The sequence below is a fragment of the Patella vulgata genome, chromosome 5 (genome assembly GCF_932274485.2).
Source record: "Patella vulgata chromosome 5, xgPatVulg1.2, whole genome shotgun sequence".
Lineage (NCBI taxonomy): Eukaryota > Metazoa > Mollusca > Gastropoda > Patellidae > Patella > Patella vulgata.
The window spans coordinates 71,889,483-71,915,498 of NC_065883.2; the positions used below are offsets into that span (position 1 = coordinate 71,889,483).

At 36.5% G+C, this 26,016-nt stretch overlaps 1 protein-coding gene across 1 annotated transcript in view; it reads right to left on the reverse strand.

Moving 5' to 3' along the window:
• Positions 1-214: 214 nt before the first annotated feature.
• Positions 215-26,016, reverse strand: part of LOC126821890 (uncharacterized) — a 42,786-nt gene continuing 16,984 nt past the window's right edge. Inside the window, exons 7-17 of the mRNA XM_050550487.2 lie at positions 23,695-23,731; positions 15,686-15,795; positions 14,094-14,136; positions 13,443-13,482; positions 11,263-11,441; positions 9,254-9,330; positions 6,785-7,859; positions 5,562-6,242; positions 3,821-4,266; positions 3,216-3,436; positions 215-2,685 (exon numbers count right to left, since the gene is read on the reverse strand). Coding sequence (XP_050406444.1) covers positions 2,601-2,685; positions 3,216-3,436; positions 3,821-4,266; positions 5,562-6,242; positions 6,785-7,859; positions 9,254-9,330; positions 11,263-11,441; positions 13,443-13,482; positions 14,094-14,136; positions 15,686-15,795; positions 23,695-23,731 — 2,994 coding nt within the window. The 3' untranslated portion in view covers positions 215-2,600. The remainder of the gene's footprint in view (positions 2,686-3,215; positions 3,437-3,820; positions 4,267-5,561; positions 6,243-6,784; positions 7,860-9,253; positions 9,331-11,262; positions 11,442-13,442; positions 13,483-14,093; positions 14,137-15,685; positions 15,796-23,694; positions 23,732-26,016) is intronic.

The following is a 26,016-nucleotide window of genomic DNA, read 5'->3' on the forward strand; positions in this document are numbered from 1 at the left end:
CAGAGATAAATAAACCCTCATATCTCAGTCTCACATGACCGCCTCCTCGTCGACCAATTTCCTTTTTTGAAAGACACACCCAATGAGTTTACTTACTTGGAGATTCTGCCCCTAGCCATCCCTTTATTCCGTAATTCTTTTGGGCCACAATTAGAAAAATAATTATTTTCATTGATAGGCCTATTATATATTTAAATTAAACAAATTTAAATAAAACATTTCTATTCTATATATCTTTATTAAAGTCCAATATTAAGTGCAGTGCAGTGCATGCAATACAAAACCGATAAAACAAACCTGTCGACAAATATAGAAAAAAAATAAACAACAAATACAGCCATTGATTCTATACAAGAGTGGTTCTACCTAAAGTTAATTACAGCCACAGGTCATCAAGACAAACCTCACTGCCTGATATTGATATTCATAGGGCCCTTTTACCTACTTGTGGTATTGTGCAAGAGGAGGAGTATGCTGATGCTAGAACAGTCACTATGCTGAATGGCAGATGTCAATAGAACTGATCTCATCTACTTGCATGGCGGAAGAGGGAAGGCAGGGTATGCTGATGCTAGAAGAACACCCAATTCAACTTACCACATATTTAGCAATGCACATAGGTTACTAACAACAGACGCTGTACTTTTTCATTTTGACCAAAACAAAATCTAATATTTAATTTTTGTCTACATTATAACAATTTTATACCGGTACTTTTTTTTCAAAAGTGCCAAAGCTATTCTCCCAAAATAATTAAAATAATTGTACATTTGAAACAAAACAAGTGGCTATCTCCGCAAAGTATCTCTCACAAAATTTGTACTGTTAGTGTTTATAATAGATAGAAGCACTAATAAAATAGGTCTGTTCCAGCCTCCGGACAATCGTAAATGTGTCTTGGGTAAGTTGCCATATATAGTACAGTTATACAGGTTACTACACAGGGTTAAAATTTAAACATCTGAATAAAATCTAACATAAAAAAGTAATATACTCATGTCCAAAAGAAAGTATAGACTGTGCATTTTGTGCTTTCGTTTTTCCATGGTATACGGTATTTGGGTAGAATGTCAATTTGTTTCACATTTTTATTTTGCTTAGAAATGTTGAGTTTGGACGCAAGAGACAAACTCAGTAATGCTTTATCAAATGTTTTTAATCTAAACAAAACTTAGTCATACTTTAAGTGTGTATACTTTCTTTTGGACATCAGTATATATAGGCTACATCTGAATAAAATCTAACATAAAAAAATAATAGCCTAATAAAAAGAAAAATCAACCCTAATAATATATAATTATAATTGAAAATATAAATTTAACACTGAAGAAATTATTAATTCAATACAAATCACAACATAAAATATGCAATATATGTTTGAAATCAGGGAAGTTATCACTGTATGAAGTTTTGACATAGATTGTTTATTATTGTAGCAGTGTTACTTGTTAATCCAGATTCTGCCTCGCTTCTCCATATTTAATTTAAAATGTTAAATGGCAATTACATTTTAATCCATCTGCATCACCCGATGCTCTAGAGAGTTGGTTGAGGCCTGTTGTGTGAATTAATGTCTAAATAATAATTTTTATAACATTTGAAGCCAAAATAAAAACATGTAATAGGCAGATTTAGCTATTACATAATGCATCTTTAAGGAGAGGTATATTTTTAAGGAAAGGTTATTATTAAGGAGAGATATATTATTAAGCAAAGGTTATTATAAAGGAGAGGTATCTTATTAAGAAAAGAAAAGGTATTTTATTATTATTATGAAAAAAAAATACCAAACAATAATAATGACTGTGTTTTCAAACTAATTGAAATGTCCCCAAAGAAATGGAATTATAAGGTAAAAAAATTTAATTTAAAGTTATTAAAATTATAGCTCATATACTAATGACATCCTCCTTTATAATTAGCTCACAGGTTGATTGGGTTTTCTAAAATATTCTGTCCACACAGGAAGAAATTGTTTGAATTTAATGAATTTTTTCCCTTTGTAAGCAAAATCATTATGTAAATGTTGTTTTTTTTGTATCAAACCTTCATAATATTCATCATATTTCAAAAACTTCCATATAATGAATTGAAAAGAAATGGGTTTTAATTAATGTCCTACTTTTTCGCACCGACTGGGCTAATGAAAACAGGCATATGCCATGCAGTATGCTATAAGAAATTATGCGTAGACAACAGTGCTATGGCCTACTCTTATATGAATTATACCAACTGTCAAGGGTTCTTAAATTTAGATGCAAGGTGCACACCAACTTGTATATATGGGACCTCAGGTTTTTGTCTGATCCCAACAACAAGACAACACCCCATGCCACAAAACATTTGCAATTCAAATAAAATTGTACATTTTTAATTTTTGATGGGACTGATTTGTATAGTTTATACTATAAAACACACTTCTAAAAAGAGCATCTAGGTGGGGTTATACCTCAAAAATAAAAACATGCAAAAACAAAAGACATGTAAGATTAACCTAAATACAGATAAATTTCTTTTGTATGTAAATATATGCTGTTTATATAGTTAGATTAGCTACTTGGTAAGACCGATACATCAATTTAGATTATTATTGGACTACTCTAGTTAGTATTTTGTATTATGACGCCTCGAGTGTGGAGTGCCTTTTTCACTTCATTTAAATAATCTGGGTCCGGGTATCCATTACTGAAAATATAAACAGAAAACTATATGAACACATTGTATACACATACTTACAATGTATTCTAGTGTCTCTCGGTTTTACGGTGTAAGAAGGAACAAAAAGCTCAAAATACACAAACATAATGACAAATCTATCTGAACCATGGCACACTGTATGATGTATGCCTCTCTTCATTAACCCAGTCGGTGCAGAATAGTAGGACGTTAAACCACATTTCATTTTATCTCACAAATATTATTTGTAAATCACACAAGATGATTAGGTTAGTAGAGATCGATTCGGCAATTTGGACAATTCTAGCCAATCCAGTATGAAGGTATCAGATTGACCTCAATTATTTTTTTACAGATGGTAGAGACGATGGCCAAAGGGATGGTTTCTTTATAGACTTCTGTTTGCAGACATGATCCAATGGATAAGTATAAATATTTATATTCTGATATATGCCAACTGACAAGGAGTGTGAGGGCATATTGTGTTAAAGATAATCTAAAAAAGAAGTTTTTGTAAGTAAAATATAAGATAGTCCTACTTTTCAGGTCCACCATCTTGTCTTGTTTTATGTGGTATGTTACTCCATGTTACAAACTCTCTACCAGATGATGACGTCACATCTGGACTCACAGTAAATATCAATCTTTTATCAAACGCTAGTTTTAATAATTTTAAGATTTCTCTACCCTCCATATTATCAGGTAAATAGGCTGTCTCTGTTTTACCTTTAAACGGGTAGCCAGGTCTTGGGTGGTTCGCCTGTAATAAAACCAAAAAAATTGTTTTAGAAGAAGAAATAAAAACACCCATGATCTGTGTCAAAACAAAGAAATGAAACTGAAAGACAAACATGACCACCGACATACATTATTACAAACGAGCAAATTGTAAACAAATATTGATAGCATTCAGTCATTGAGTTAAAATCAAAATCTGGTTCTGTTTTTCCACCACTTCATGTAGTATATTTTGTGTCTCATTTTACTAAATCGAAAGTACTAAAATTTATTCAAACAGAATGCCCACCCAATAAGTTTCCTCTTAGAAAAATCAGCTAAAAATTGCTATAAATCTGAACTGAGTAGACAGTGGAGAATGCGATTGGAGATTCTTCACAAATTCCAGTATGTAACATATACTTACCGACTGAATACCATCGTTGAAGGAATAAATTATCTCTATGGTGTCACAATGAGAAAAACCTTCAAGATGAGCGTGTAAAATATGGTGTTCCATTTTACCATCAGGTTGGTTTCCTTTTTGTATTTCACCATAAGCATTACTACGACAAATCGGACAGACAGGGTTCTGTGCAATTGCTGCATCTACACACGGTTCACAAAAGGTATGTCCACATGGCAGAGTTTTAAAGACAGACATTTCCTCTAAACATATGGAACAATTTATATCTGATTTTTTAATAATTCCACCAAGTTGTTTTATGTAATATTCATAGTTACTGTGAAGCTTCTTTATTTTGTCTTCAGATTCAGCAACTAAATGTATCTCTTTTAATGTGGATGGTTTGGCTGTTTTAAACAGGTTTACTATAGAGGTGAACAGAACATCAGCATCAATGTTTCCAATATCTTTAAAACAAAATAAAATTTACGCAAGTCAAAACATGATAAAACAAGCCAACAGTGAGGCTGATGTCCCCCGCTGAAATCCCGAAATAAATAGATGACATATATTAATTAATTGCATGTTTATCTTTTTCAAAAGTATCCAGCAATCAAACTGATTATTAAGTATACATTAAGTTTCATCACTCTCTATCAGATAGAATCAAAATAAACAAGGCATTGACCTAATAAACACATACACCAAGTTTGAACATTCTAGCTCAATTAAAAGTTATCGTGTCCCAAAGCATCAACCAATCAAATTGCTTATCTCTGCTTACCCTAAGCGGAAAATGCTCATCTTCGAACTCCATCAAGGCATTGACCTAATCAACACATACACCAAGTTTGAACATTCTAGCCCAATTAGGAAGAGAGTTATCGTGTCCCAAAGCATCAACCAATCAAATTGCTTATCTCTGCTTACCCTAAGCGGAAAATGCTCATCTTCGAACTCCATCAAGGCATTGACCTAATAAACACATACACCAAGTTTGAACATTCTAGCTCAATTAGGAAGAGAGTTATTGTGTCCCAAAAAGTGTGACGGACAGACAGACGGACAGACAGACAGACGGACGAACCCATTTTAATAGTCCCCTGCTTTCTTCGAAAGGCGGGGGGACAACAACACTTTTAGTATCATGGAATGAAATAAAATTAGGTTTAACAATAACATCCTACTTTTACACACCGACTGCCTTCTTTTAAGGTCATACAGATTGCTCCGAGTTGAAATTTCTCACGGACAGGGGAGCCACAGCCTAGGCTTCTTTGTTTCACTGGACCTCGATTTGTCCATTCCATCTGCACCAATGACAAAGGGAAATCCCAACAGAAAATCCTGAGGAAATGTCTCTTGGTTAACGAGTCAGCATCTTACTTATTGAGCCATCTATTAGTATAATGAACATAAAGAATGCTTGTATAATTAGTGTAATAACAAGGGCGGGCACTCAGTGCTCACACACACTTACACACACCCCTTCAAAGTCCGCCCGGCATTTCCAGGCTTCTAATCTTCAAACATTTTCCGAGGGAGACCACCTGGACTTCCTGTTTGTAAACTTTGCACTTTTGGCGCTTCGAACGTTCGGCTTCTCCGTCCTTGCGTGTGCCCTCTCCCATGCATAGTCTCTGGATCCATCCTTAAATAAAATACTTGCAGTCGCCAGATGAAATAAAAAGATTGGTAACCAGACAAAGAATCATACAATGTAAGGAAACAGTAAATTATGAAGTAAACGCTTTTACTGTACCTATTGTAACTGATGTATCTGTTGTCATACTGATCTCTTTTACTAGATTATCCATTAAAACATCTAGGTCTCTCCTGTCTGGTTTAAGTGATGAAATAAGATGGTAAATATGTTGGTATGGTAAACATCCTGCTGATGTAGTCAATACAGACCCAGCTTTAAAATCACCGTCACTTTTCAACTTTGATCTTTCTTCTTTGTAAACATCCCCAGCTGCGTTGATTATCTTTTTAGCAGAAGCCTTAAAATTAGTCATTGCTGTATCTTCCCAAGTTGTGATCGAATCTGTATTAGTTAATAAAACAGCTGCTTGGTAGATATGTAGAGTAATAATAGACTGTAAGCTACAGGTTATATAGGGTTTATTGTCTACTTCTTTTGTTACAGCAATCATTGAAAATTCTGGTGGTTTATTGTCAGTTATCTCCTCTCCTGATTGCTGTTCAGCAGCCTTACAAGTAATCCCCTTAATAAACCTTTCAATTTCTTCTTTAATCAAATCATCATCATCTCCTTGAGTAAAAAACATGTCAAAACCAGTCTGAACCATTGAAACCATTCCATCTATGACATCAACAAAGTAGATTTCTCTTAAATTGGACACAGGATAAACTGCATCAAAACTTTTCACTGCTTTTGCATACATGTGGGCACAGATATTTTTAGGTACTCCAAAAATAGCTGTAAAACAAAAAGATCTTACATAATATACCTGTATCAATTTACAGCTACAGACTGATTAAAAATTACTTCTGAAGAATTTCGTTTTAGAACAAGAGAAACATTCATCCATCAGGATCTGGTGAAATAAAACCGATTATTAAAGACGACAGTGAGAAGTTGTTTGTATAGACAGAGGTCAATCATTTAGAACATTCTAATTTATCACTGATGGATTTTTGCAAAATATTGTACTTAAGTAAGAAAATATTTGACTGCAAAATATTGTACTTAAGTAAGAAAATATTTGACTGCAAAATATTGTATTTAAGTAAGAAAATATTTGACTGCTTTCCTGGAAATTTTTTATATAAGATATTTTAAGTACCATCTTTTCCCCCCAGTTCTCCAGGCTATTAAGACACCTGATGATACTATCCCCTTATCCTGAATTCTTAGGTGCAAACCTGTTACACCAACCCAGCTATAACCTACATGATGACATTGATCAAGCAAGGGAGACGCTGGGTGATTTTCTTTACTTCAACCCAGGTATAACCTACCTGATGATATTGATGGAATGGCGATGCTTTGAAAACCATCTTGATCTGCTTCTACAAGACATCGTACAATTGTTTTACACAAATCATCTTCACAGTCCGGTTTGTTGGAATAATCATACCAACATGGTCCTACAGCATGGTAAACTTGTTTACAGATCATATTACCACCAGTAGTTTTACAGATACCAGTAACAGGTAGTTCTCCATTATCATCTATATATCTTCTACACTGTCTTTCTAGTTCATCTCCACCAGCTGTAGCTATAAACCTAGCTACTCCTCCACCATGTTTCATCATTCCATTAGCAGCATTTACAATAACATCAACATCTAATCTAGTTATATCACTCTTCTTTACACACACTGTCAGATTTTTACACTTTGTATAGAAAATGCGTTCTTGGATCACTGGTGGTGCTAATTTCACAGGAGGAGTGGTGGGTGTATATTCGTCTGTTCTTGCACTTTCCTGTTTTTTATTGGTCAATTTTATGATACCAACTGCTACCTTAGCTTGATAACTGACAAGCTCTACCTCCACATAATCCTCACCTAAGATATGAATACTGCTGGTTTTAGTATCAAATTCAACATAGACAGTATCCATATGAGCATGGTTTGTTCTGTAACGTTTGGCTTCTTCTATTTTATTGTCATTAACGTCAATTTCTTCATGACGTATTCTATACATTAAATCCTCAAGATCTTCCACCAGTTTGTCTTTTGAATCTTTTGGAAGGATGAAATGTGTTTCTCCATCTACTTCTTTGACATCACCACAAATCATCTTCATTTTGTCCTGACCAAAAAGACATTTTAAAGCTCTAAATTTGTATGTCTTCACTGAACATGGTTCTACCTGTACTGGTTGGAGTCCAGTATTTTGGTTATATTTTTTACCATACTTCTCTTGTAACATTATTTTAGCCAACTCAATCTGTTGGGGACAACCTTCTATAAATACTTCACCATTAGTACTCATTGTGTAAACACCTGAAGCGTCCTGTAAACCCTTCTTTAGGGCGTTACAACCCTGGATATGTACGTTCACCCTATGTATCACAGGGGTTAACACCTATAATATAACAATACAATGTTAACTCTAATCTTCATAAAGTGGGAATTCGATCAAGTGGGGTGTATCATTTCATACAGTTATTATTATAATTCCATAGTAGTAAGAACTGTGAATTAATCAGGAACTAACTTTAGGTCCGAGAGAGAGAGAGAGAGAGAGAGAGGGAGGGGTGGGTGTGTGTGTGTGTGGGGGGGGGTATGCACTCGACATAAACTAGGTCATTTGTGGACCCAGAAAAAACCCACAAGGTTGGACAGGCAACCTCACTCTTTGTCACGTTCAACCGGGAATTCGAAACCAAACAAGTTGACTCAATGACAGACCTTATTTTATAACGCGCACGCGCTAACCATTCGGCCATCCCCCCAGGTTCTAAAGCATCCACCAGTGTATGAATAATTAATGGTGGGTGTCATAGAATTAGTATTATAATTCCATGGATGTATGAATGAGCGCTAGGGTGGGTAGCATCTAAATCTAGCTGTTCTAATTATCGGAAATCGTTGAAAATTAATAGGATTCTACACATAAACACTGTGAATTAATTTCAAATCAATCAGGAAATAACTTTAACCTCTAGAGCATCCACAAGATTTCACAAGGTGACCAAGAATAATGTCTCATTTTGCAATTATCAGAAAGAGTCTCATGAACTTAACACTGTGTATAAGTTTCACGTTAATTGGATGATTATTTTACCCTCCCGAGTGCCCACAAAATTTTTAAAACTAATCAAGGGCCATAACTCAGGCAGTAATTCTTGAAAATTGTTGAGGCTTCTTTGTCTCATGACGTTAAACATTGTTCATACATTTAAAGTTAATCAGCAATCGTGTATGACAGACAACGGTGACATCATATGACGGCGACGGACAAAAATATAATTATAAGAATATGCGGTTATAGCAATAATGCATAAAGTCTCTTCATCACTGGTTATTTACATCTGGCTGAAATATAGTTTAGGGAAATGCCCTTTGAAATGCTCTGCTTGCATAAAACCTCATTATATTCTATTTGCAGGACCAGGTGTAGGATCCCCTTATGCACACATGGCAGGGTTGAGATGGGAGACATATTACCATGGAGAATGCTCACTAGTTCGCGGGTTCACTAGTCTACCGATATCTACTATTAGGGTTGGGTTAGGGTTTGGGTTCATTAGTCCACCGATATCTATTATTAGGGAGAGGGTTGGGTTGGGTTAGGGTAAGGTTTATTGATACCCATGTATATAGTATTCTTATAGCGGTAGACTAGTACACCCACGGACAAGTGAACCTCTCTCATTACCGCGGTCTCTTTCCTATGCAGTTCATTAGCACACTAGCTGATTTTACAATGAGATAAAACCAAGATAAGACAAAAAGACAAACATGAAAAATTCTTACCTCTTGCGATGCTGGCATATCGATAAACTTAGAAGTTTCATATTTCTTCTTTATTAAAGCACAGGCTTCATCTTTCACTACAATAAATACATAGTTGAAGATAAAACAATATACTTGTTGATGGGATGAAACAAACAAGGTTATGTGTACATGATGGTGTGCTTGTAAAAGAACCCTTGACAGTTGGAATTTGAAATAAGATTAGTCTGTTGCATCGCTCTCAGGTCAAAATTTATCCCCACATCCGACTGTAGGGCACACGCCCATCTTTATTTGCCCAGTTGGTGCAGAAAAGGTGGGACGTTAAACCACATTTCATTTCATTTAAGGAATTCCTTACGGGTTACTTGGTAAGCACCTTGTCTGATTTACTTTTACGGACTTGGAAACTGAAGAGGTTTTTTTTTCTGTGAAAAAATAGCACAAGATTTTATTGTATATTTGTGACCATATCTCCAACTTTACCTGAGCAATAAGGCTCCTTCCCAAACACAGAATAGAATCCAGGAAATGTTCTCAAAAACATTACCTGACTTCTGAGATGGTAATGTGTTCTCCATGATTTTCATGTAACTCATACTGCACGTGCTGTTCACCAGGACAGGACCAGTCCTATAAAATGCATCCCTATACCTGGTTGAATCATTCAACTACGTCAGCAGCATGCCACGACTCACGGCAGCTCAGAAGAACCAGGCGCTTGGAAGACTCGACGCTGGCCACACTACCCAAGACGTTGCCAATCACTTTCAGGTCAATGTTCGGACCATCTACAGGCTTCAGCAACGCTCTCGGGCCACCAACACCACGGATGATCGCCCTCGAACTGGTAGACCAAGGGTTACCACAAGGCGACAAGACCGCCATGCTATGCGACAGCACGTGCAGAATCCCTCCACACAGGCATCTGAGACAGCACGTCATACAGTGGGAACACACGGAAGATGCATCAGTACCGATACAGTGCGCCGACGTCTCACCAGAGAGAACATCCATTGCCGTAGACCTTACCGTGGACCGATCGATCCTCACCCCTCGCCCTCGACTTGAACGTCTACAGTTTGCCCCAAAACATCAGAACGTGCGACACAGGCAATGGAGAATTATTCTGTTCACAGATGCGTATCAATTGCAGATGGCAGGACCAGAATATGGCGTTAGTCTGACCAATGTCTTATGGAACGAGACTTATGTGTCGAATCCGCGGATGGGTCCTGTGGTGTTCCAAAAGCTCTGTCCAGGAAGAGGAGGCGGAATCACAACAGTGCGCTACATCGATCAAGCTCTCAGACCCCACGTCATACCACATTTCGCACTTCATCGAAACGTTTTCCAGCATGACAACGCTCGGGCCCACACCGCCAGAGTTACTCGGGAATATCTACAGCAGAACGGTGTCATAGTTATGTACTGGCCAGCCCTTAGTCCGGACTTAAACCTGATTAAACATCTTTGGGATGAAATTCAGAGGAGACTTAATAACGTCGTACCGAGACCAAACACAGCTGATGGATTGCGCCACGCTTTTCTGAGAGTGTGGTTCCAGGTCCCAATGGTGTTCATCAATCGTCTGGTTCACTCTATTTACAGACGCTGCGCTGCTGTTATTGACACTTGCGGTGGACACACCAGATACTGATGTATAGACTGTGCAGACTCTAAACCTTCTTGTAATGTCTTGGAACTGTGATGAACTAATCACTAATGTATCAACATACTGTTCACAAAAAATTGCTCTGATCCATTTAGTAAGTACTTTTCTTGAATGATTTGATTAAAGTGCCGCTCTGATTTTGAAATTGTACTGACGGTTTTTTTTTGCTGTTTAGTATATAATGGTCCATTCTGCCTCATAAACTATTGTCTTTAATATCGGCATAGATTTTTAACAATACAATATAAATATGTTGGACACAGAGAGCATGTCAGTTGATATGACTGGACAACCCCCTTCACAATTTTATTATAAACTAACAGAGAAAATGCTGGATCAATGCACATTTTCATACCTTTTTTGCTTCCAAAAGCCAGAAATGCTTTATATACATTGTCTTGAAATGGTGAAACTACACAAAGAGGTTGAATCTCTGCCTTCAAGTTTGGTACCAATACATTCTTTACATTGGCCATACCAAGTTCTTTGGCGGTATATTCTATAATAACACATCTTGATTCGTGGGTACCATCTCTATAGTAAACATATGTAAGATATAATTCTGACTAGAAACCAGAACCAGATATCCTAATTCAACCAGATATTCCCCCCCCCCCCCAACAGTCTCAATTTTGGTCTTCGAAGTAATTATTAGTGAGCAGAAATTCGTCCGTGTATCTGTTATCACTCGTCACTTCATTACTTTCGTCATTTCCGTTTTTATACGCCCACATTTTCATGTGGACGTATATTGTCCCCCTTTCCGTCTGGATGTCCGTCCGTCCGTCCACAATTTGTTTGTGGGCACTCTACAGGTCACAATTCTTATCCGATTTTGACGAAACTTGAAATATAGGTTTATCACCAAAGGATCTCGGCTGCTTTCGATATTGGCATGGATCGGATAGAAACTTCATGGATCATGGCCCCTGTTTGTGAACCCTATAGCTTGTGGACCCTATAGAGGTCACAATTTTTATCCGATTTTGTTGAAACTTGAAATGTAAGTTTATAACCCAAGGATCTCGGTTCCTTTTGATATTCGCGCATATCAGACCGTAACTTCCTGAATTATGGCTCCTGATTGTACGAAATATCGCGTTTTTAGCTTATTGAGCCTATAGAGGTCATAATTTTTATCCGATTTAAAAAAACGTATTATTATATCACCCAAATCGGCCCAACATTGACAGACAAAATAGCCGCCGTTCGTTCTCAAATAGCGTAAAAATATGGTATATCAAGGGTGTGGACCCTATAGAGGTCACAATTTTGATCCGATTTTGATGAAACTTGAAATACATATTTATAACCCAAAGATCTTGGCTCCGTTCGATATTCGCACATATTGGATCATAACTTCCTGAATTATGATTGTACGAAAAGTCGCGTTTTTAGGATGTGATCCCTCTAGATGTCACAATTTTTATCCCATTTAAAAAAACGTTTGAATATATCACTGTTACACCCTTATGATGTAACAAATCGAACCAAAACTACCAGAAAAAATGGCTGCCCCTTGTACACAAATATTGTAAATATATGGCATATTAAGGTTTTGGACCCTCTAGAGCAGTGATTCTCAACCAGTGTGCCGCGAGATCTTCCTAATTGTGCCGCGAAATTTTGAACGGTACACTAAGAAAATGCGAAAAATCACTCCCAATTTGAGTATTCACTGGTGTCTACTGGTAACTTCGTAGCTGTGTTTTTCATTATTTAGTTTGAGTCACTCTATGTGACTATGACTAGTCCGTGTCTACGGTTGTATGCCGTCTATGACTTGCCATGTTTTTATTTTGTAAAATTCAAATATTTTTCATATATATCTAGTCAGGTGTGCCGCTATTTTTTCATATGTTCCAAAGTGTGCCGTTGGCAAAAAAAGGTTGAGAACCACTGCTCTAGAGAGAGGACTCAATTTTGATCCGATTTTGATGAAACTTGAAATACATGTTTATAACCCAAAGATCTTGGTTCCTTTCAATATTCATGCATATCGGATTGTAACTTCCTGAATTATGGCCCTTGATTGTACGAAAAATCACATCTTTTTTTGAGCTCGTTCTCTGTCTATCTCTTGCAAAATGTGGGCGTATCTTGCATGACAACCGCTTGTTTTGAAACCTTCATTAGGATACGCATCTATCGTAGCACTGAACTCTGTGTTAAAATAATATTTGGAACGTGTTTAACCAGTTCTATCACATATGTGATAATGACTGACACCAATTTTATCCTTACAACTTTATTCTGAGAAACCATGGATGCAAGTTATAGAGAGAAACAATTCGGATGTAAATAACGAACAGAAAGATAACAATCTGGATGTCAGCTGCTATATGAGAGATAACAAATTGTACCTAAATTACGAACAGAGGGATAGCAATTTGGATGTAAACTGCTAGTTGAGAGATAACAATTTGGATCTACGAATAGAAAGATTTGCATTTGAGCTACTAGCTGAGAGTTAATAACCTGATATAATTATAGACATGTTAAAATTGCTAGATCGCTATTATAGTTCTAGTTTACCTTTTTTCAATAGCACAAGATCGAATAGCAGCCATATTTTCTGAAAATAAAACGACATGAAAATGACAATCAGACGTACATAGGAGATCTATCTTGTGTTAATTTTACATAGTGGGGTTGATTCCAGGTTTCTATGTTGACACAATATGGCCTGTTTTTTTGAATAGAAAACCTCAGCTACCATTCGTCAGTCTTATGATATCTGTATGGGGTTGCTTTCACATAATCGCAAAGCAATGCACAATAATAAAACTAAACGTAAGTGAACTACAATGATAAAAACTAAACTTAAGACAACTGCATAATAATAAACTTAGATAATGATAAAACTAAACTCAGGATATCAGACTGGGGTTGACTCTATAGTGGGAGATTAACTAAGGCCTGAGTTTGCTTACAGATAAGACAGATCTGCTGTGACCACCATACAAGGTTTCCAAATCTGACTTACAAAGCATGTTAAATTAAAGCAATAAGTATAGCATAAACTTTCAAATCAATTCTAGATTGTGCAGTTAGATTTTTCGAAAAAACCCCGGCATTTCAAATTTAGGGACAGTAATTCTAATTTTATATTGAAAAATATAGCAACGGATAGATGTGTAAAATAACTTAATTCATTAAAACAATACCGGTATTGATATTTGTTACCTTCTCTTCTTTTGCTGGAAACATCATCCACGGTTACAGGTATCTAAATATAAACACAAACATATTACGTCATTAAAGATACGCTTACATTTTTATTGAGACGGATGAAAAAAATGGAAAATCGATAGGGCTCATTGTCTCAATGCTTCACATGTAGCCACTGTCGATTTTCGGAAAGTGGGGGGGGGACGTAAAACTGGTTTAAAAGCTAAAACCTCTTTTCACGTAATTCAAACTAATTCATGAATGCTGTGTAATGAACATATATTTGAACAGTATTATAAATCTATTAAAAATCTGTTGACATCTAGCTAAACAATCAGGGGCTATTATCCGGGATCAATGACAATATGTGCCAAACTCTCACCAGAACAGATAATATTTGTGAACCGTAGTGTCCACAAACAACTGTTAACATACACAGATGAAAGCGTAAGTCCAAATGAACATTCTCGACTTGGATAATACCTGTACTATCATAACAGGTGCACAATATACATAATGCCAGAAACAGGAAACCAAGTCGTATTGGACAGGGAATCCAACCACGACCTAGGCTTGTTATGGGTAAATGTGTTTGGTTATTGGGATACGCATTTTTTGTAATATACTCTTCAAAAAACTTAAGGGATATTCAGAAACAATACAAAACTGCGGTATTAAACTGCTGTTTTTATTAGAAGTAACCAGTGTATGTGAATAACAGGCCAATTTCCTACACATGAACATAAACAGTTCATATGGGCGCAGGCCGGTAGCCAGCTTGCTAGTTTCGGAGGGGCAGTGATGTTTTTTTTTTTGGGGGGGGGGCACACCTGGCACAGTCTACAGTAGGTATTTTAGAGCTATGGTCAGCAATTTTTTTTCGGGGGGGGGGGGGGGGGGGGGGGGGGTGAAAACATTTTTTCGGGGGGGGGGGGGGGGCATTGCCCCCCCCCCCTTGCCCTCCTCTGGCTACGGGTCTGTATGGGCGGCTTATCTGACGGCCCCATTTCACTCGCAAAGAGCTACACTGTCAAAAGTGAAAATGGACGTTTTTGATTTTTGTCTTAATAATGAGTAATTGGTCCATCAATCCTCAGACATTCAGCAATTCGTCGTGGCATGCTCCTAATCAACCGCCCAATCATCACGATTTGGGACAATCTGACCCATTCCTCTTGCAGTGCCACGGCCAATTCTTGCAGTGTTGTCGGTTGACGTTGGCGTCGACGAACACGTCTCCCGATCAAATTAAACGCACGCAAGCAAAAATACGCTAAACAGTAAACCTTATGCAAGAACCGATAGGAAAGCATGTCAAATTCGACAATGAACCCCTCCCACCCATGTATATGACGCGATTGCGTGTCGCACATGCAGCTCAGTGGTTCTGTTATGGCGATAAGTTCTTCTTTTGTGAACATACTCTCAAAGCATGTCAAGTGTCCATGACTATTTATCATATACCTACCTGCATAGGTATTTGCATTACAGTATCCCCTACTTTTTGGAAGAGTATATATGTTTTTAGGAGAAATGTAAAATGATGTACTCCTGATATTTTCCTGACCTTCTATACATATACATCTCTTATCTCTGACACAATTTACCTCTTTTTTTTCGATAATATTATTGATTGCTTTTTCTATCTTCTCTTTCTTTAATTTATCTCCAGCTATTTCTATATTAACTCTATGAATAGTATCACCTGCCATTCTTCCTACAATAAAGATAGTAAGGCAAAGCGTGGAATATGCTCACACAGCAGCTTTGTTTCAACTGCAGCTTATCCGAAAGGAAAACTGTGATGTTCAACAAATGTAATGACCCCTTCACATGGGGAGGGGGGGGTATGGAACCGTAACGCTTCCAATATTTACAAAATTTTTTGAAGTGATCAAGGGTCATAACTCTGGCAGTATTTATCGAAAATCGCTGAAAATGAATAGACTTCTACGTCTCAAGACTTTAAACACTGTGTATAAATTTAAATTGGTATGGAAGAGTATCGCTGCCAATATTAAAGCTCTGCTACAATGTCTTTTCCATTGATTATATGTAAAAGTACAAAGTCCTAATACTGGTAATGATAAAGTCAAAATACCCCTAAGGCAAGAGTTAAATGTCAAATGTTAAGTGTTAAATGACAAATGTTTTGTGGAAATTGCTTTATTTTTGACGTGTCTACATTTTACATTTCTCTCATTAAATTTTACATTTACGCTCTGCCACACCCCATTTGTCCTTCACGCTTTGTACATAGCACCTTTCGCACAGCATCAATTTTGATATGTAGGATATCACGTGACTTATTAACCTATACGGAAACCTGGCACATTATAAACCAGCACACTATAAGGATATTCACCGCACGATAACAGTAAAGAAACCCGACAAAAAACCATGTCTCGATTTCTTTTTGATCTCAGAAGAATTACTCTCAACATTAGATAAGATACTCATTTATCCTGGCTACAGAACTGATCATTCCATTACAGTATTACAATTAAAGATTTCAAAATTTGAGAAAGGTAAAGGATTTGGGTGCTTTAATGGCTCTTTACTGAAAGATCACGAATATGTTCTCAAAGTAAAAGAAGTAATTACTGAAACAAAATCAGAATATGCTTAATATGTTTAAAAAATAAAATAAATATGTTAGAAGATTACTATCAATCTTCTGATTCAAAATTAATACTAGAGACCCTAAAGGAAAAAAAAAATTGGGAGAACTGAGTCAACACGAAGTTGAGTGACAAATAATACGATCAAGGGTTAAATGGATAGAGGACGGGAAAAAACCAAGTAAATATTTCTGCAATTTAGAAAAAAAAAGAACTATGTGAATAAAACTGTTACAAAATGCATAAATGAATCAGGAAAAAAATTACTGATCAAAATGAAATTCTTCAGGAAATTAAATTATTTTATGCTAACCTTTATAAAAATAGAGACGATATATTAGAGGATGTTAATCTAGATCAATTACTAGATAAATACGAAGTCAATAAACTTTCAGATCTTGAGTCGTATAGTATCGATTGAATCATAACGAAATCAGAAGTATTAACCGCCTTGAAAAACAACAGAAGTCCTGGAACAGGTGGATTCTCTGCCGAATTCTTTAAAAAAATTTGTTCCGATTTAGGGTATTTTTTAAGTTAGGTCCTACAACCACAGCTTTTATAAAGAAATACTACCAATTACTCAAAGACAGGGAATCATATCCATACTACCAAAAGTAGGCACACCGAGAGAATCTCTAAGAAACTGGCGTCCAATTTCACTGTTAAATATAAGCTACGAAATCTTAACGGGGATATTGTCCAACCGAATAAAAATATTTTTACCAAAACTGATAAGCAAAATGTAAACTGGTTTTAATACATTGGAGAAAACACCAGACTTTTATATGATATTATGCATGAAGTAACTGTAAACAAAAAGAGCGGTCTTTTAGTCGATTTTATGAAAGCTTTCGATAGTATATCATGGAAATTTATGAAAAGGTTATTGATTTATTTCAAGTTTGGAAAAAACTTCAGAAAATGGATCAATATTATACTAAATGATGTGCAGCTCTGTGTGTGCCAAAACAAATTTTATTCGTCTTTCTTTAGTATATCAAGAGGATGTAGGCAAGGTGGTCCAATATTTCCATACCTGTTTATTCTGTGTGCCGCAATAATGAGTATAATGTTTAGAAATAATACCCTCACAAAAGGGATTAAAATAAAGATACCGAATATAAATTTGACAATATACAGAGATACAACCATCTTTTTGGATGGACCAATCAAATTTCTAAAAGATAGGTTGCCAGGCAACGAAACATACGCACACAGCAGCTAAATCGTCCGGGCAGTCAGCAAGAGTTGTCGCATATTTTTAATTTTCGGTAATGAAACATTTATAATACACTAAAATCTGATTATAAATTTAAAGTCAATCGGATATTAACTTTGGCCTCTAAAGCGTCCACAAGATTTTTCAAAGTGATCAAGGGTCATAACTCTGGCAGTAGTTATCGGAAATCGCTGAAAATCAAAAGGCTTCTTCGTCTCATGACCGTAAACACTGTGTATAAATTTAAAGTCAATCGGATATTAACTTTGACCTCTAGAGTGTCCACAAGATTTTTCAAAGTGATTAAATGCCATAACTCTGGCAGTAATTATCGGAAATCGCTGAAAATAAATAGGCTTCTTCGTCTCATGACCTTGAACACTGTGTATGAATTTAAAGCCAATCGGATATTAACTTTGGCCTGTAGAGCGTCCACAAGATTTTTTGAAGTGATAAAGGGCCATAACTCTGGCAGTAATTATCGGAAATCGCTGAAAATCAATAGGCTTCTTCATCTCATGACCTTAAACACTGTGTATAAATTTAAAGTCAATCGGATATTAACGTTTGCCTCTAGAGCGTCCACAAGATTTTTCAAAGTGATCAAGGGCCATAACTCTGGCAGTAATTATCGGAAATTGCTAAAAATCAACATGATTTTTCGTCTTTTTACCTCAAAAAATGTGTATAAATTTAAAGTCAATCGGACATTAAATTTAGCCTCTAGAGTATTTACAAGAATTTTTGAAGTGATCAAGGACCATAACTCTGGCAGTAATTATCGGAAATCGCTGAAAAACAATAGGATTCTTCATCTCATGACCTTAAACACTGTGTATAAATTTTATGTCAATCGTATATTACCTTTAACCTCTAGAGCACCCCCAAGATTTTTTTAAGTGATCAAGGGCCATAACTCTGGCAGTAATTATCGGAAATAGCTGAAAATCAATAGGCAACTTCGTCTCATGACCTTAAACACTGTGTATAAATTTAAAGTCAATCTGATATTCATTTTGACCTCTAGAGCGTCCACAAGATTTTTTGAAGTGATCAAGGGCCATAACTCTGGCAGTAATTATTGGAAATCGCTGAAAATCAATAGGCTTCTTCGTCTCGTGACCTTAACACTGTGTATAAATTTAAAGTCAATCGGATATTAACTTAAAGTCTCTAACTCAATATCATCCAAAATCTTCGACATTGAAAACACGATTGATTTGTCGCTTTAAACCAACATTGATGTTGTGATCCTACCGGGAAAAGATGGCCTTCTGATATCCAATATTTAAGACAAAATAAACATTTTACAATTGGTACACGAATCGTGTACCATAATGCGTTTCAGCGCTATTTGTAATAAGAGACTCGAAAAACGAGGCTAGGCATATTCCACCAGTCATGTCAAACGGTGAGGCTATATTCTTATCTAGAGGGTATGCCCAATAAAGACTATCGGCGTAGACTGGAAAAACCAGACGCTAGAGGTTGAAATTCGATTGAGAATACTGGCGTATTTCGCCGAACCTAATTGATTAGAAATTACAGTAAAACAGAAACTATTGAATGTAAATCAATTTATATACATTCATATTACATTATTGCATGTGTTGCGACCCATTTGTGTCAATTTCTAGGTCCCAAATATTAGCGACTTAGCTCCTTTAAGCCTCTAGAGCGTTCACAAGCAATTGAGGAAGCCACCCGCCGGCCGGCCGGCCGGACATACGAGGTCGAAGACAATGTACGACGACATTTCAAAACCAAAAAGCGAAATCAAATGGGAATCAATCATATTTGATGAAAATATAGGTGATTTGTGACAAAATATCAACTGTTTAGCTTCTAAAATAACTAAATACACCAAACTTATCTGGTTACAATATAGGATTATCCATAGGATTCTGAGTACTAATTAATATCTTAAAAAAAATGGGTATACAAGAAAATGATAAATGTACATTTTGTACAAATTATGTAGAAACAATCACTCACATATTTGTCGAGTGTGGAAAATTTTCTTAATTGGTTGGATTCGATCATGAATTCTGACCTATCCTTATCTCCTGTGGTTATAATATTCGGGAAATTAAAACCATGTAATAAGCAAATTAACATACTCTTGTTAATCATAAAAAACTACATTTATAAAAATAAACTATTAAACCAAACAATATCCCTAGACCGTATCACAAGAGAAAAAGATACTACCGAAAACTTGAAAAATACAAATACAAAATGAATTTGAATTATGAGACATATATAGACAAATGAGGCTATTATGAAGCTTTGTTTGCTGAATGATCACTATTTGATGACCCATAGTCCAGGCAAGATAGGAAAAGTGCGGGCAGTTGCTGCAATAGAAATGCCGAGCACGGTTTATGGTCGGTCTAGACGTATATTATCACCAAAAAAAAGTCCAAGTCCGAAATCCGTGCCCAAATGAATCAAATTGGCCAAAATCCAAAATAGCCGCCGGTTTTGACTGGGAAATGCCAGTTTTTATCCACTTATCATTATATGATCGAGTTTGGTATCAAAATATATCCTTTCGGGGTAGCTGGATCCATTTCCATACACATTTTGTTGATTAGTTATACCGCGGAGTCAATTTTGGGAAATAAATCCAGATGGCAGTCAGTTTTGGCTGGAAAATTCGAATTTTACACAATTACAATATTTGGTGTCAAAATATATGTTCTGGAGGCAGCTGATCCCTTTTTGACACATTTTTTCATCTTGGTAATTAACTAGTTCCCCTGGGTCAAAATATGTGGAAATCCCATTGGAGATTTGGAGATTTGGAGATTACGAGTGGTCGAGTCTGCCTCAGATCTAATACGATGGCTTCTTTGATTCCTTAAGAGATAATTCGACTTCCGTGTACAAAGTTCAGAACATAACACTTACTTAAGAACGCGAAATCCCCCTCCTATCTCAGATAAGAAGAAGGTGCAAGAAGTACGGATATTATATGTGACCACGTTATTTCTGGTCTTATAAAATTAAGACTGAGTCCAAGTAACTTCTATGTGATTTATTAAACATAGATAAATCAACAAATATTTACAAGAAAGAGAGAGATCTGATCCGTTCTAAACCATAGCTCACTCTGTTTTTGAAATACAGTTCTACAAAATATATAACAGATAATCATAACACATTGACAATTAGACGGCTCTAGCAGCTGAGACTGATTTAGTTGATGACCCTAAAAGCTCCTGACGTCCATTCTGTTTCAGAAAAATACAGCCTGTAGGATTCGTCATAGTCTTTATATTGTGGAATCTTCCAGACGGAGCGTCAATTTCATTATTTTGTGTTCCAGTTAAAGATGTCAGAAGTCCTGGAAAATCGTACGACCTACTCACTAAGTGCCATTAGAAGACGCCTTGATGTGAGAGTTCTTGAATCCCGTATTCGTCAACTTTCTACACCACTGCATACATCACTACAAGTTGATACCATTATTCCTTTGATCAAGCAATGTCTGGAATCCACATATTTCACATGGGGAAAAAACTATTATGAATAGATCCACGGTTTACCGATGGGAGTCCTTTATCCCCGCTATTTCCGAAATTTACATGATTTCACTTGAAGAAAAAGCCATTCTAACCACCCCTTTTCATGTTCTGGTTCAGAAAGGTGATGCTGACGTTCTCCTAAATCACTTGAACAACCAACATCCAAGAATGAAGTTCACATTGAAGTTCACAATGGAGAATGAAACCAACAACAGCCTCCCATTTCTGAATGTAATGGTAAGAAGAGAGAACTCAAATGTTACCACCTCAGTGTACAGAAAACCAAAATACACGGACCAGTATATCTGCTAATCACCCCAAAGCATAAAAGCAGGCAGTATCACCACCTTAACTAAAAGCGCCAAAACATGTGTGACCCTGAATACCTCATCCTGGAATAACAAGACATAAACGATGGCTTCATCCAACACAACGGCTATCAAGAACAAATTGTAAAAAGTTCATCAACGCCACATTATCAAACCTTCCAAAACCTGATAAACCAAAAAATGATAAACCCCTAATACGAGTTATTGAAAACAGAAGCAGAGATAGAAACCACATTCCTCAAAGGCGGAATAACAAAAGAGTTAGTAAATGCTAATGGAAAGTCAAACCCCACAAAGCCTATCTTACCGAAAGGCTGTGTCTATGCGAATTTAACTGTTGTTGTGAATTCAAACGACTTTTAAATCTAAAGGGGATATGTCACCCCCCACCCACCACAACCACCTCCACCTCCAACCAATCTACTGTTTTGATCGATAACCCACGACATCGAGTCAGCAGGACCAAAATAAAAAAGATAGATGTAAACCGCCATAACAAAAGAAACTTAACAATACAAGAACCAACCAACATCAACATCGACATATCCTTATAATCATCTTAACAATATACTTACTACTCTCAAGCCAAAGATTTATATAGTTAAAAGCAGCATACGCTTTAAAGGATCAAAACTATGGAATTTGTTGCCACCCTCTTTAAAAAACTTTAAATAACTTGAATCTTTTCAGGAATAAACTTCTCCTTTACCTTAAATCTACTCCAAATATATTATCCCCAAAAAGCATGTACATGTTGTACATTTGTTGATACATGATATATCTATTTATTCAAACTTTCTGTTTTATGAACTCGCATATATACTTAAATTAATCTTTTAAGTGATTTGTATATATTTTCCTCTATTGTAAATGATTGCGGTGTGTTTTTTAATGCACCAGTCTATATCTTTTGTAATATATTTTCTATGAAGGGCAGGATTTTAGAAAGACTATTATAGCCTGATCTTCAACCATTCTCAAATAAAGTCATTATTATTATTATTATTAACTGAACTAAAACCGAATCGAGACCCAGGCGTTTACATCCCTAGAACTTAGACCGCATCAGCAAACTGTAATAACATATATATATATACAACTGGCCGTAGTTTTTTCTTTGATGTGCATAGCAGTTATATCTCATATGAACCTGTCTTGACGTCATCATAGATTGATATATTCGGTTCATATCAACCGCTATTAACGTCATCACGGGTGGATATATTCGGCTCATATGAACCGCTATGATTGTTATGGTACAGTTTGTAGGTAGCATTCAGCATCGAAAAGGACGGCGTACTTATCGGCATATTTTTTAGATTGGTTATCCATGCTCAATGTCTAAGATATCTGTCAGAATTTTCCTTCCGTCCACATTTCAATTATTTCTCCAAATATTTGTCGCCCAAGGGTTCCTTTGTAAAGTATTTTTGGGTACAGTCCACTTAAAACAGTCGGTCAAATTCACTGTCAGAATTATCGGAAAAGATTGCCTTTTGATCTAAATTTTCTTCAGGCATTGTATATGTAGGACAAAAACCTTCTCTACCTCGGATTGATATGATAGAGAACACGCGGGCAAATACAACCCCAGATCTTTTAATGTAACTCCCCCATGTTTAACCTATATGCTTCCTGGCATTATCCAATCAACTAAATGAGCCGAGCTATATAGTACCTGTACAACTTCTTATCTGAGATAGAAGGTGATTTCGCGTTCTTAAGTTACTGTCATGTTCTAGTTGACTAATAGTGAAACTTTCACCGAAACAATTAATGTTGTACGCGGAATTTGAATTGGGAGGGGGGGGCGTAAAACACCAACTTCAAGTAATCCATCAGTGATCTCCCTGACAGTTATAAAACCATATAAGAAGTGATTCACTACAAAACAAATGTTAATAAATAATTTACCTGCTTTTATTCTAGATAAATTCTCGGCACAGAATACCTGGAAAAAAAAATTTAAGAGATATTTAAACAATTGTTCACGAAATAGAGAGAGAGAGAAATGGGTTTTAACGTCCACTCGACACAAACTAGGTCATTTCGGGACTAACATATGGTTTAATTTTATTTCAATAATTCGCTTGCGCGTAGTGGTCTTTAGCAGTGGGAGGAAACCGGAGGACCCGGATAACCCACGAGATTGGACAGGCGACCCTACTCCTTGTCACGTACAACCGGGGATTCAAAACCACGCCAGATGACTCAATGACAGGCCGTATGATACAGCACGCACGTGCTAACCATTCGGCCATCCACCCCCCCCCACCCCCGTTCACTAAATAGATAATAAATATGAAACTATATATTTGATACTCTCAAGTCGTTATAAAACATTTACATTCATGTGATTTAAATACTTATTACCTAATAATACATTATACAGTAGATATCGCTTGTGTGATAAATTCCATAATCTACAGGGATATCTCCTAGGAGATGTCGCTTTACATGAATTTGATTGGTCAATCCAAAAGGAACTAATTTTTTTATTTTCAAAGAACAGTTCATTTTTTATTAAATGTAACTTCTTTCTTATTATAAAGGAACTATTTTTATTTAATTGGCCTTAATGGAACCACTGGGTCAATATAAAGGACTTTGCAATGGTTGAGTTGCCGTGAAAAAATGATGTATCACTACGCCGTAATGTAATCAGGTTCAGTAAAAGTGAAATTTATAGCAAAGAATTATATTGATTTACTAGCAGGATATCCGGCTTCGCTCGGGGATCATAACTCTGAAACTGGAAGTGGTAGACTAACGCCACCTGGCCTATGTTACTCCCCGGTCCGAGCTACCCCTATACCCAAAATTTCAGACTCGGGGCAGACCTAGTGTAGCCGCCAACCCCGAACAGACCGGCTTCGCTCGGGGGTCATAACTCCGAAACAGAAAGTGGTAGACTAACGCCACCTGGCCTATGTTACTCCCTGGTCCGAGCTACCCCTATACCCCAAATTTCAGACTCGGGGCAGACCTAGTGTAGCCGCCAACCCCGAACAGACAGACAGACAGACAAACGACACTCACAAATATATATATAGATTTATGCATGTAAGAAGGGATTGGGTAATAAATAAAATCTCCTACTCGTCTTTTTTGATATCAAAATATATCAACACTCGTCGATAAAGTGAAAAAAATTCCCTTGTGTTATCTACTTGTGTTGATATTTTTTGATATAAAAAAAAGAATCGTAGGAGATTCTCTATATACTCTGTCAAAAAAGAATTGGATATATAGTGACGGGTATTTAAAGCTGCAATGCTTGCAATGATGTCGGATTTCATTTCGCCGTAGTTGCGGTACAAGATGTCAAGACTATGCTCGCCGAATAGAAACATTGCAGTAAGTAGATGAATTGCGGTAAGCAATCACAAGCCATATGAAGCACTCCTCCACACCTCTTGGACATGTTTCAATCAGTACAATACCGGTGGAAGACCTCTGCAGGACAAGATCACTAAATTTGGGTTTTGCAACGAACATTTCTGGACGCGTGCCAGCTATGAGAAGGATGTCTGCACAAACAATGGGGAAATAATTTTGAGAAGCTGATTTACCGGCTAGGATAGCGTATTTCGGACCTTTTATGTAACGTCAACATCGACGTTTACGAGCAAGAATGTACAGGGGTGGGACTTGGGACACTGGTGGTGAGTATGGTTCAGCGACGAGTCACGTTTTCATTTACAACGGTGTGATAGAGGACAACGTGTGTACTGTAGGCATCGCAATGAATGTTTTGCTAACAACTGTGCCGCGCAAGCTGACAGATTCGTTAATGTATGTGTGGGGGTGGGGGTGTTAGGGTGGTCCCCTGACCCCCGGGAAAAATAGTGAGTCTCAAAATAAGTGTTGTCACTACAGTCGATCTCAAAATTAATTAATGAGGTAAACAAACAATGCCAAAATAGAAGGGAAAAATCCCGAATACTTAATATATGTATGAATATATCGGTGTATTTGACTTCACAATCCGCACCAAAGATTCACGTAGTTTCCATGTATGGAGGTTACGGTTAAATTACGTGATATAAGGTCAATTAGGTGATTTGCAGATGATATTCAATACATGTATTTAGCAAACTAAAATATCTTCTGAAGTTTCCTATACATTTAGTTTTTTTCATATTCCTTAGGCTCAAAACCAAACAAAACTAAAATACTGTGAATTTTATTATTTTAATTTGCGCCGAGTATGCTGACCTCAATCACATTGACAGA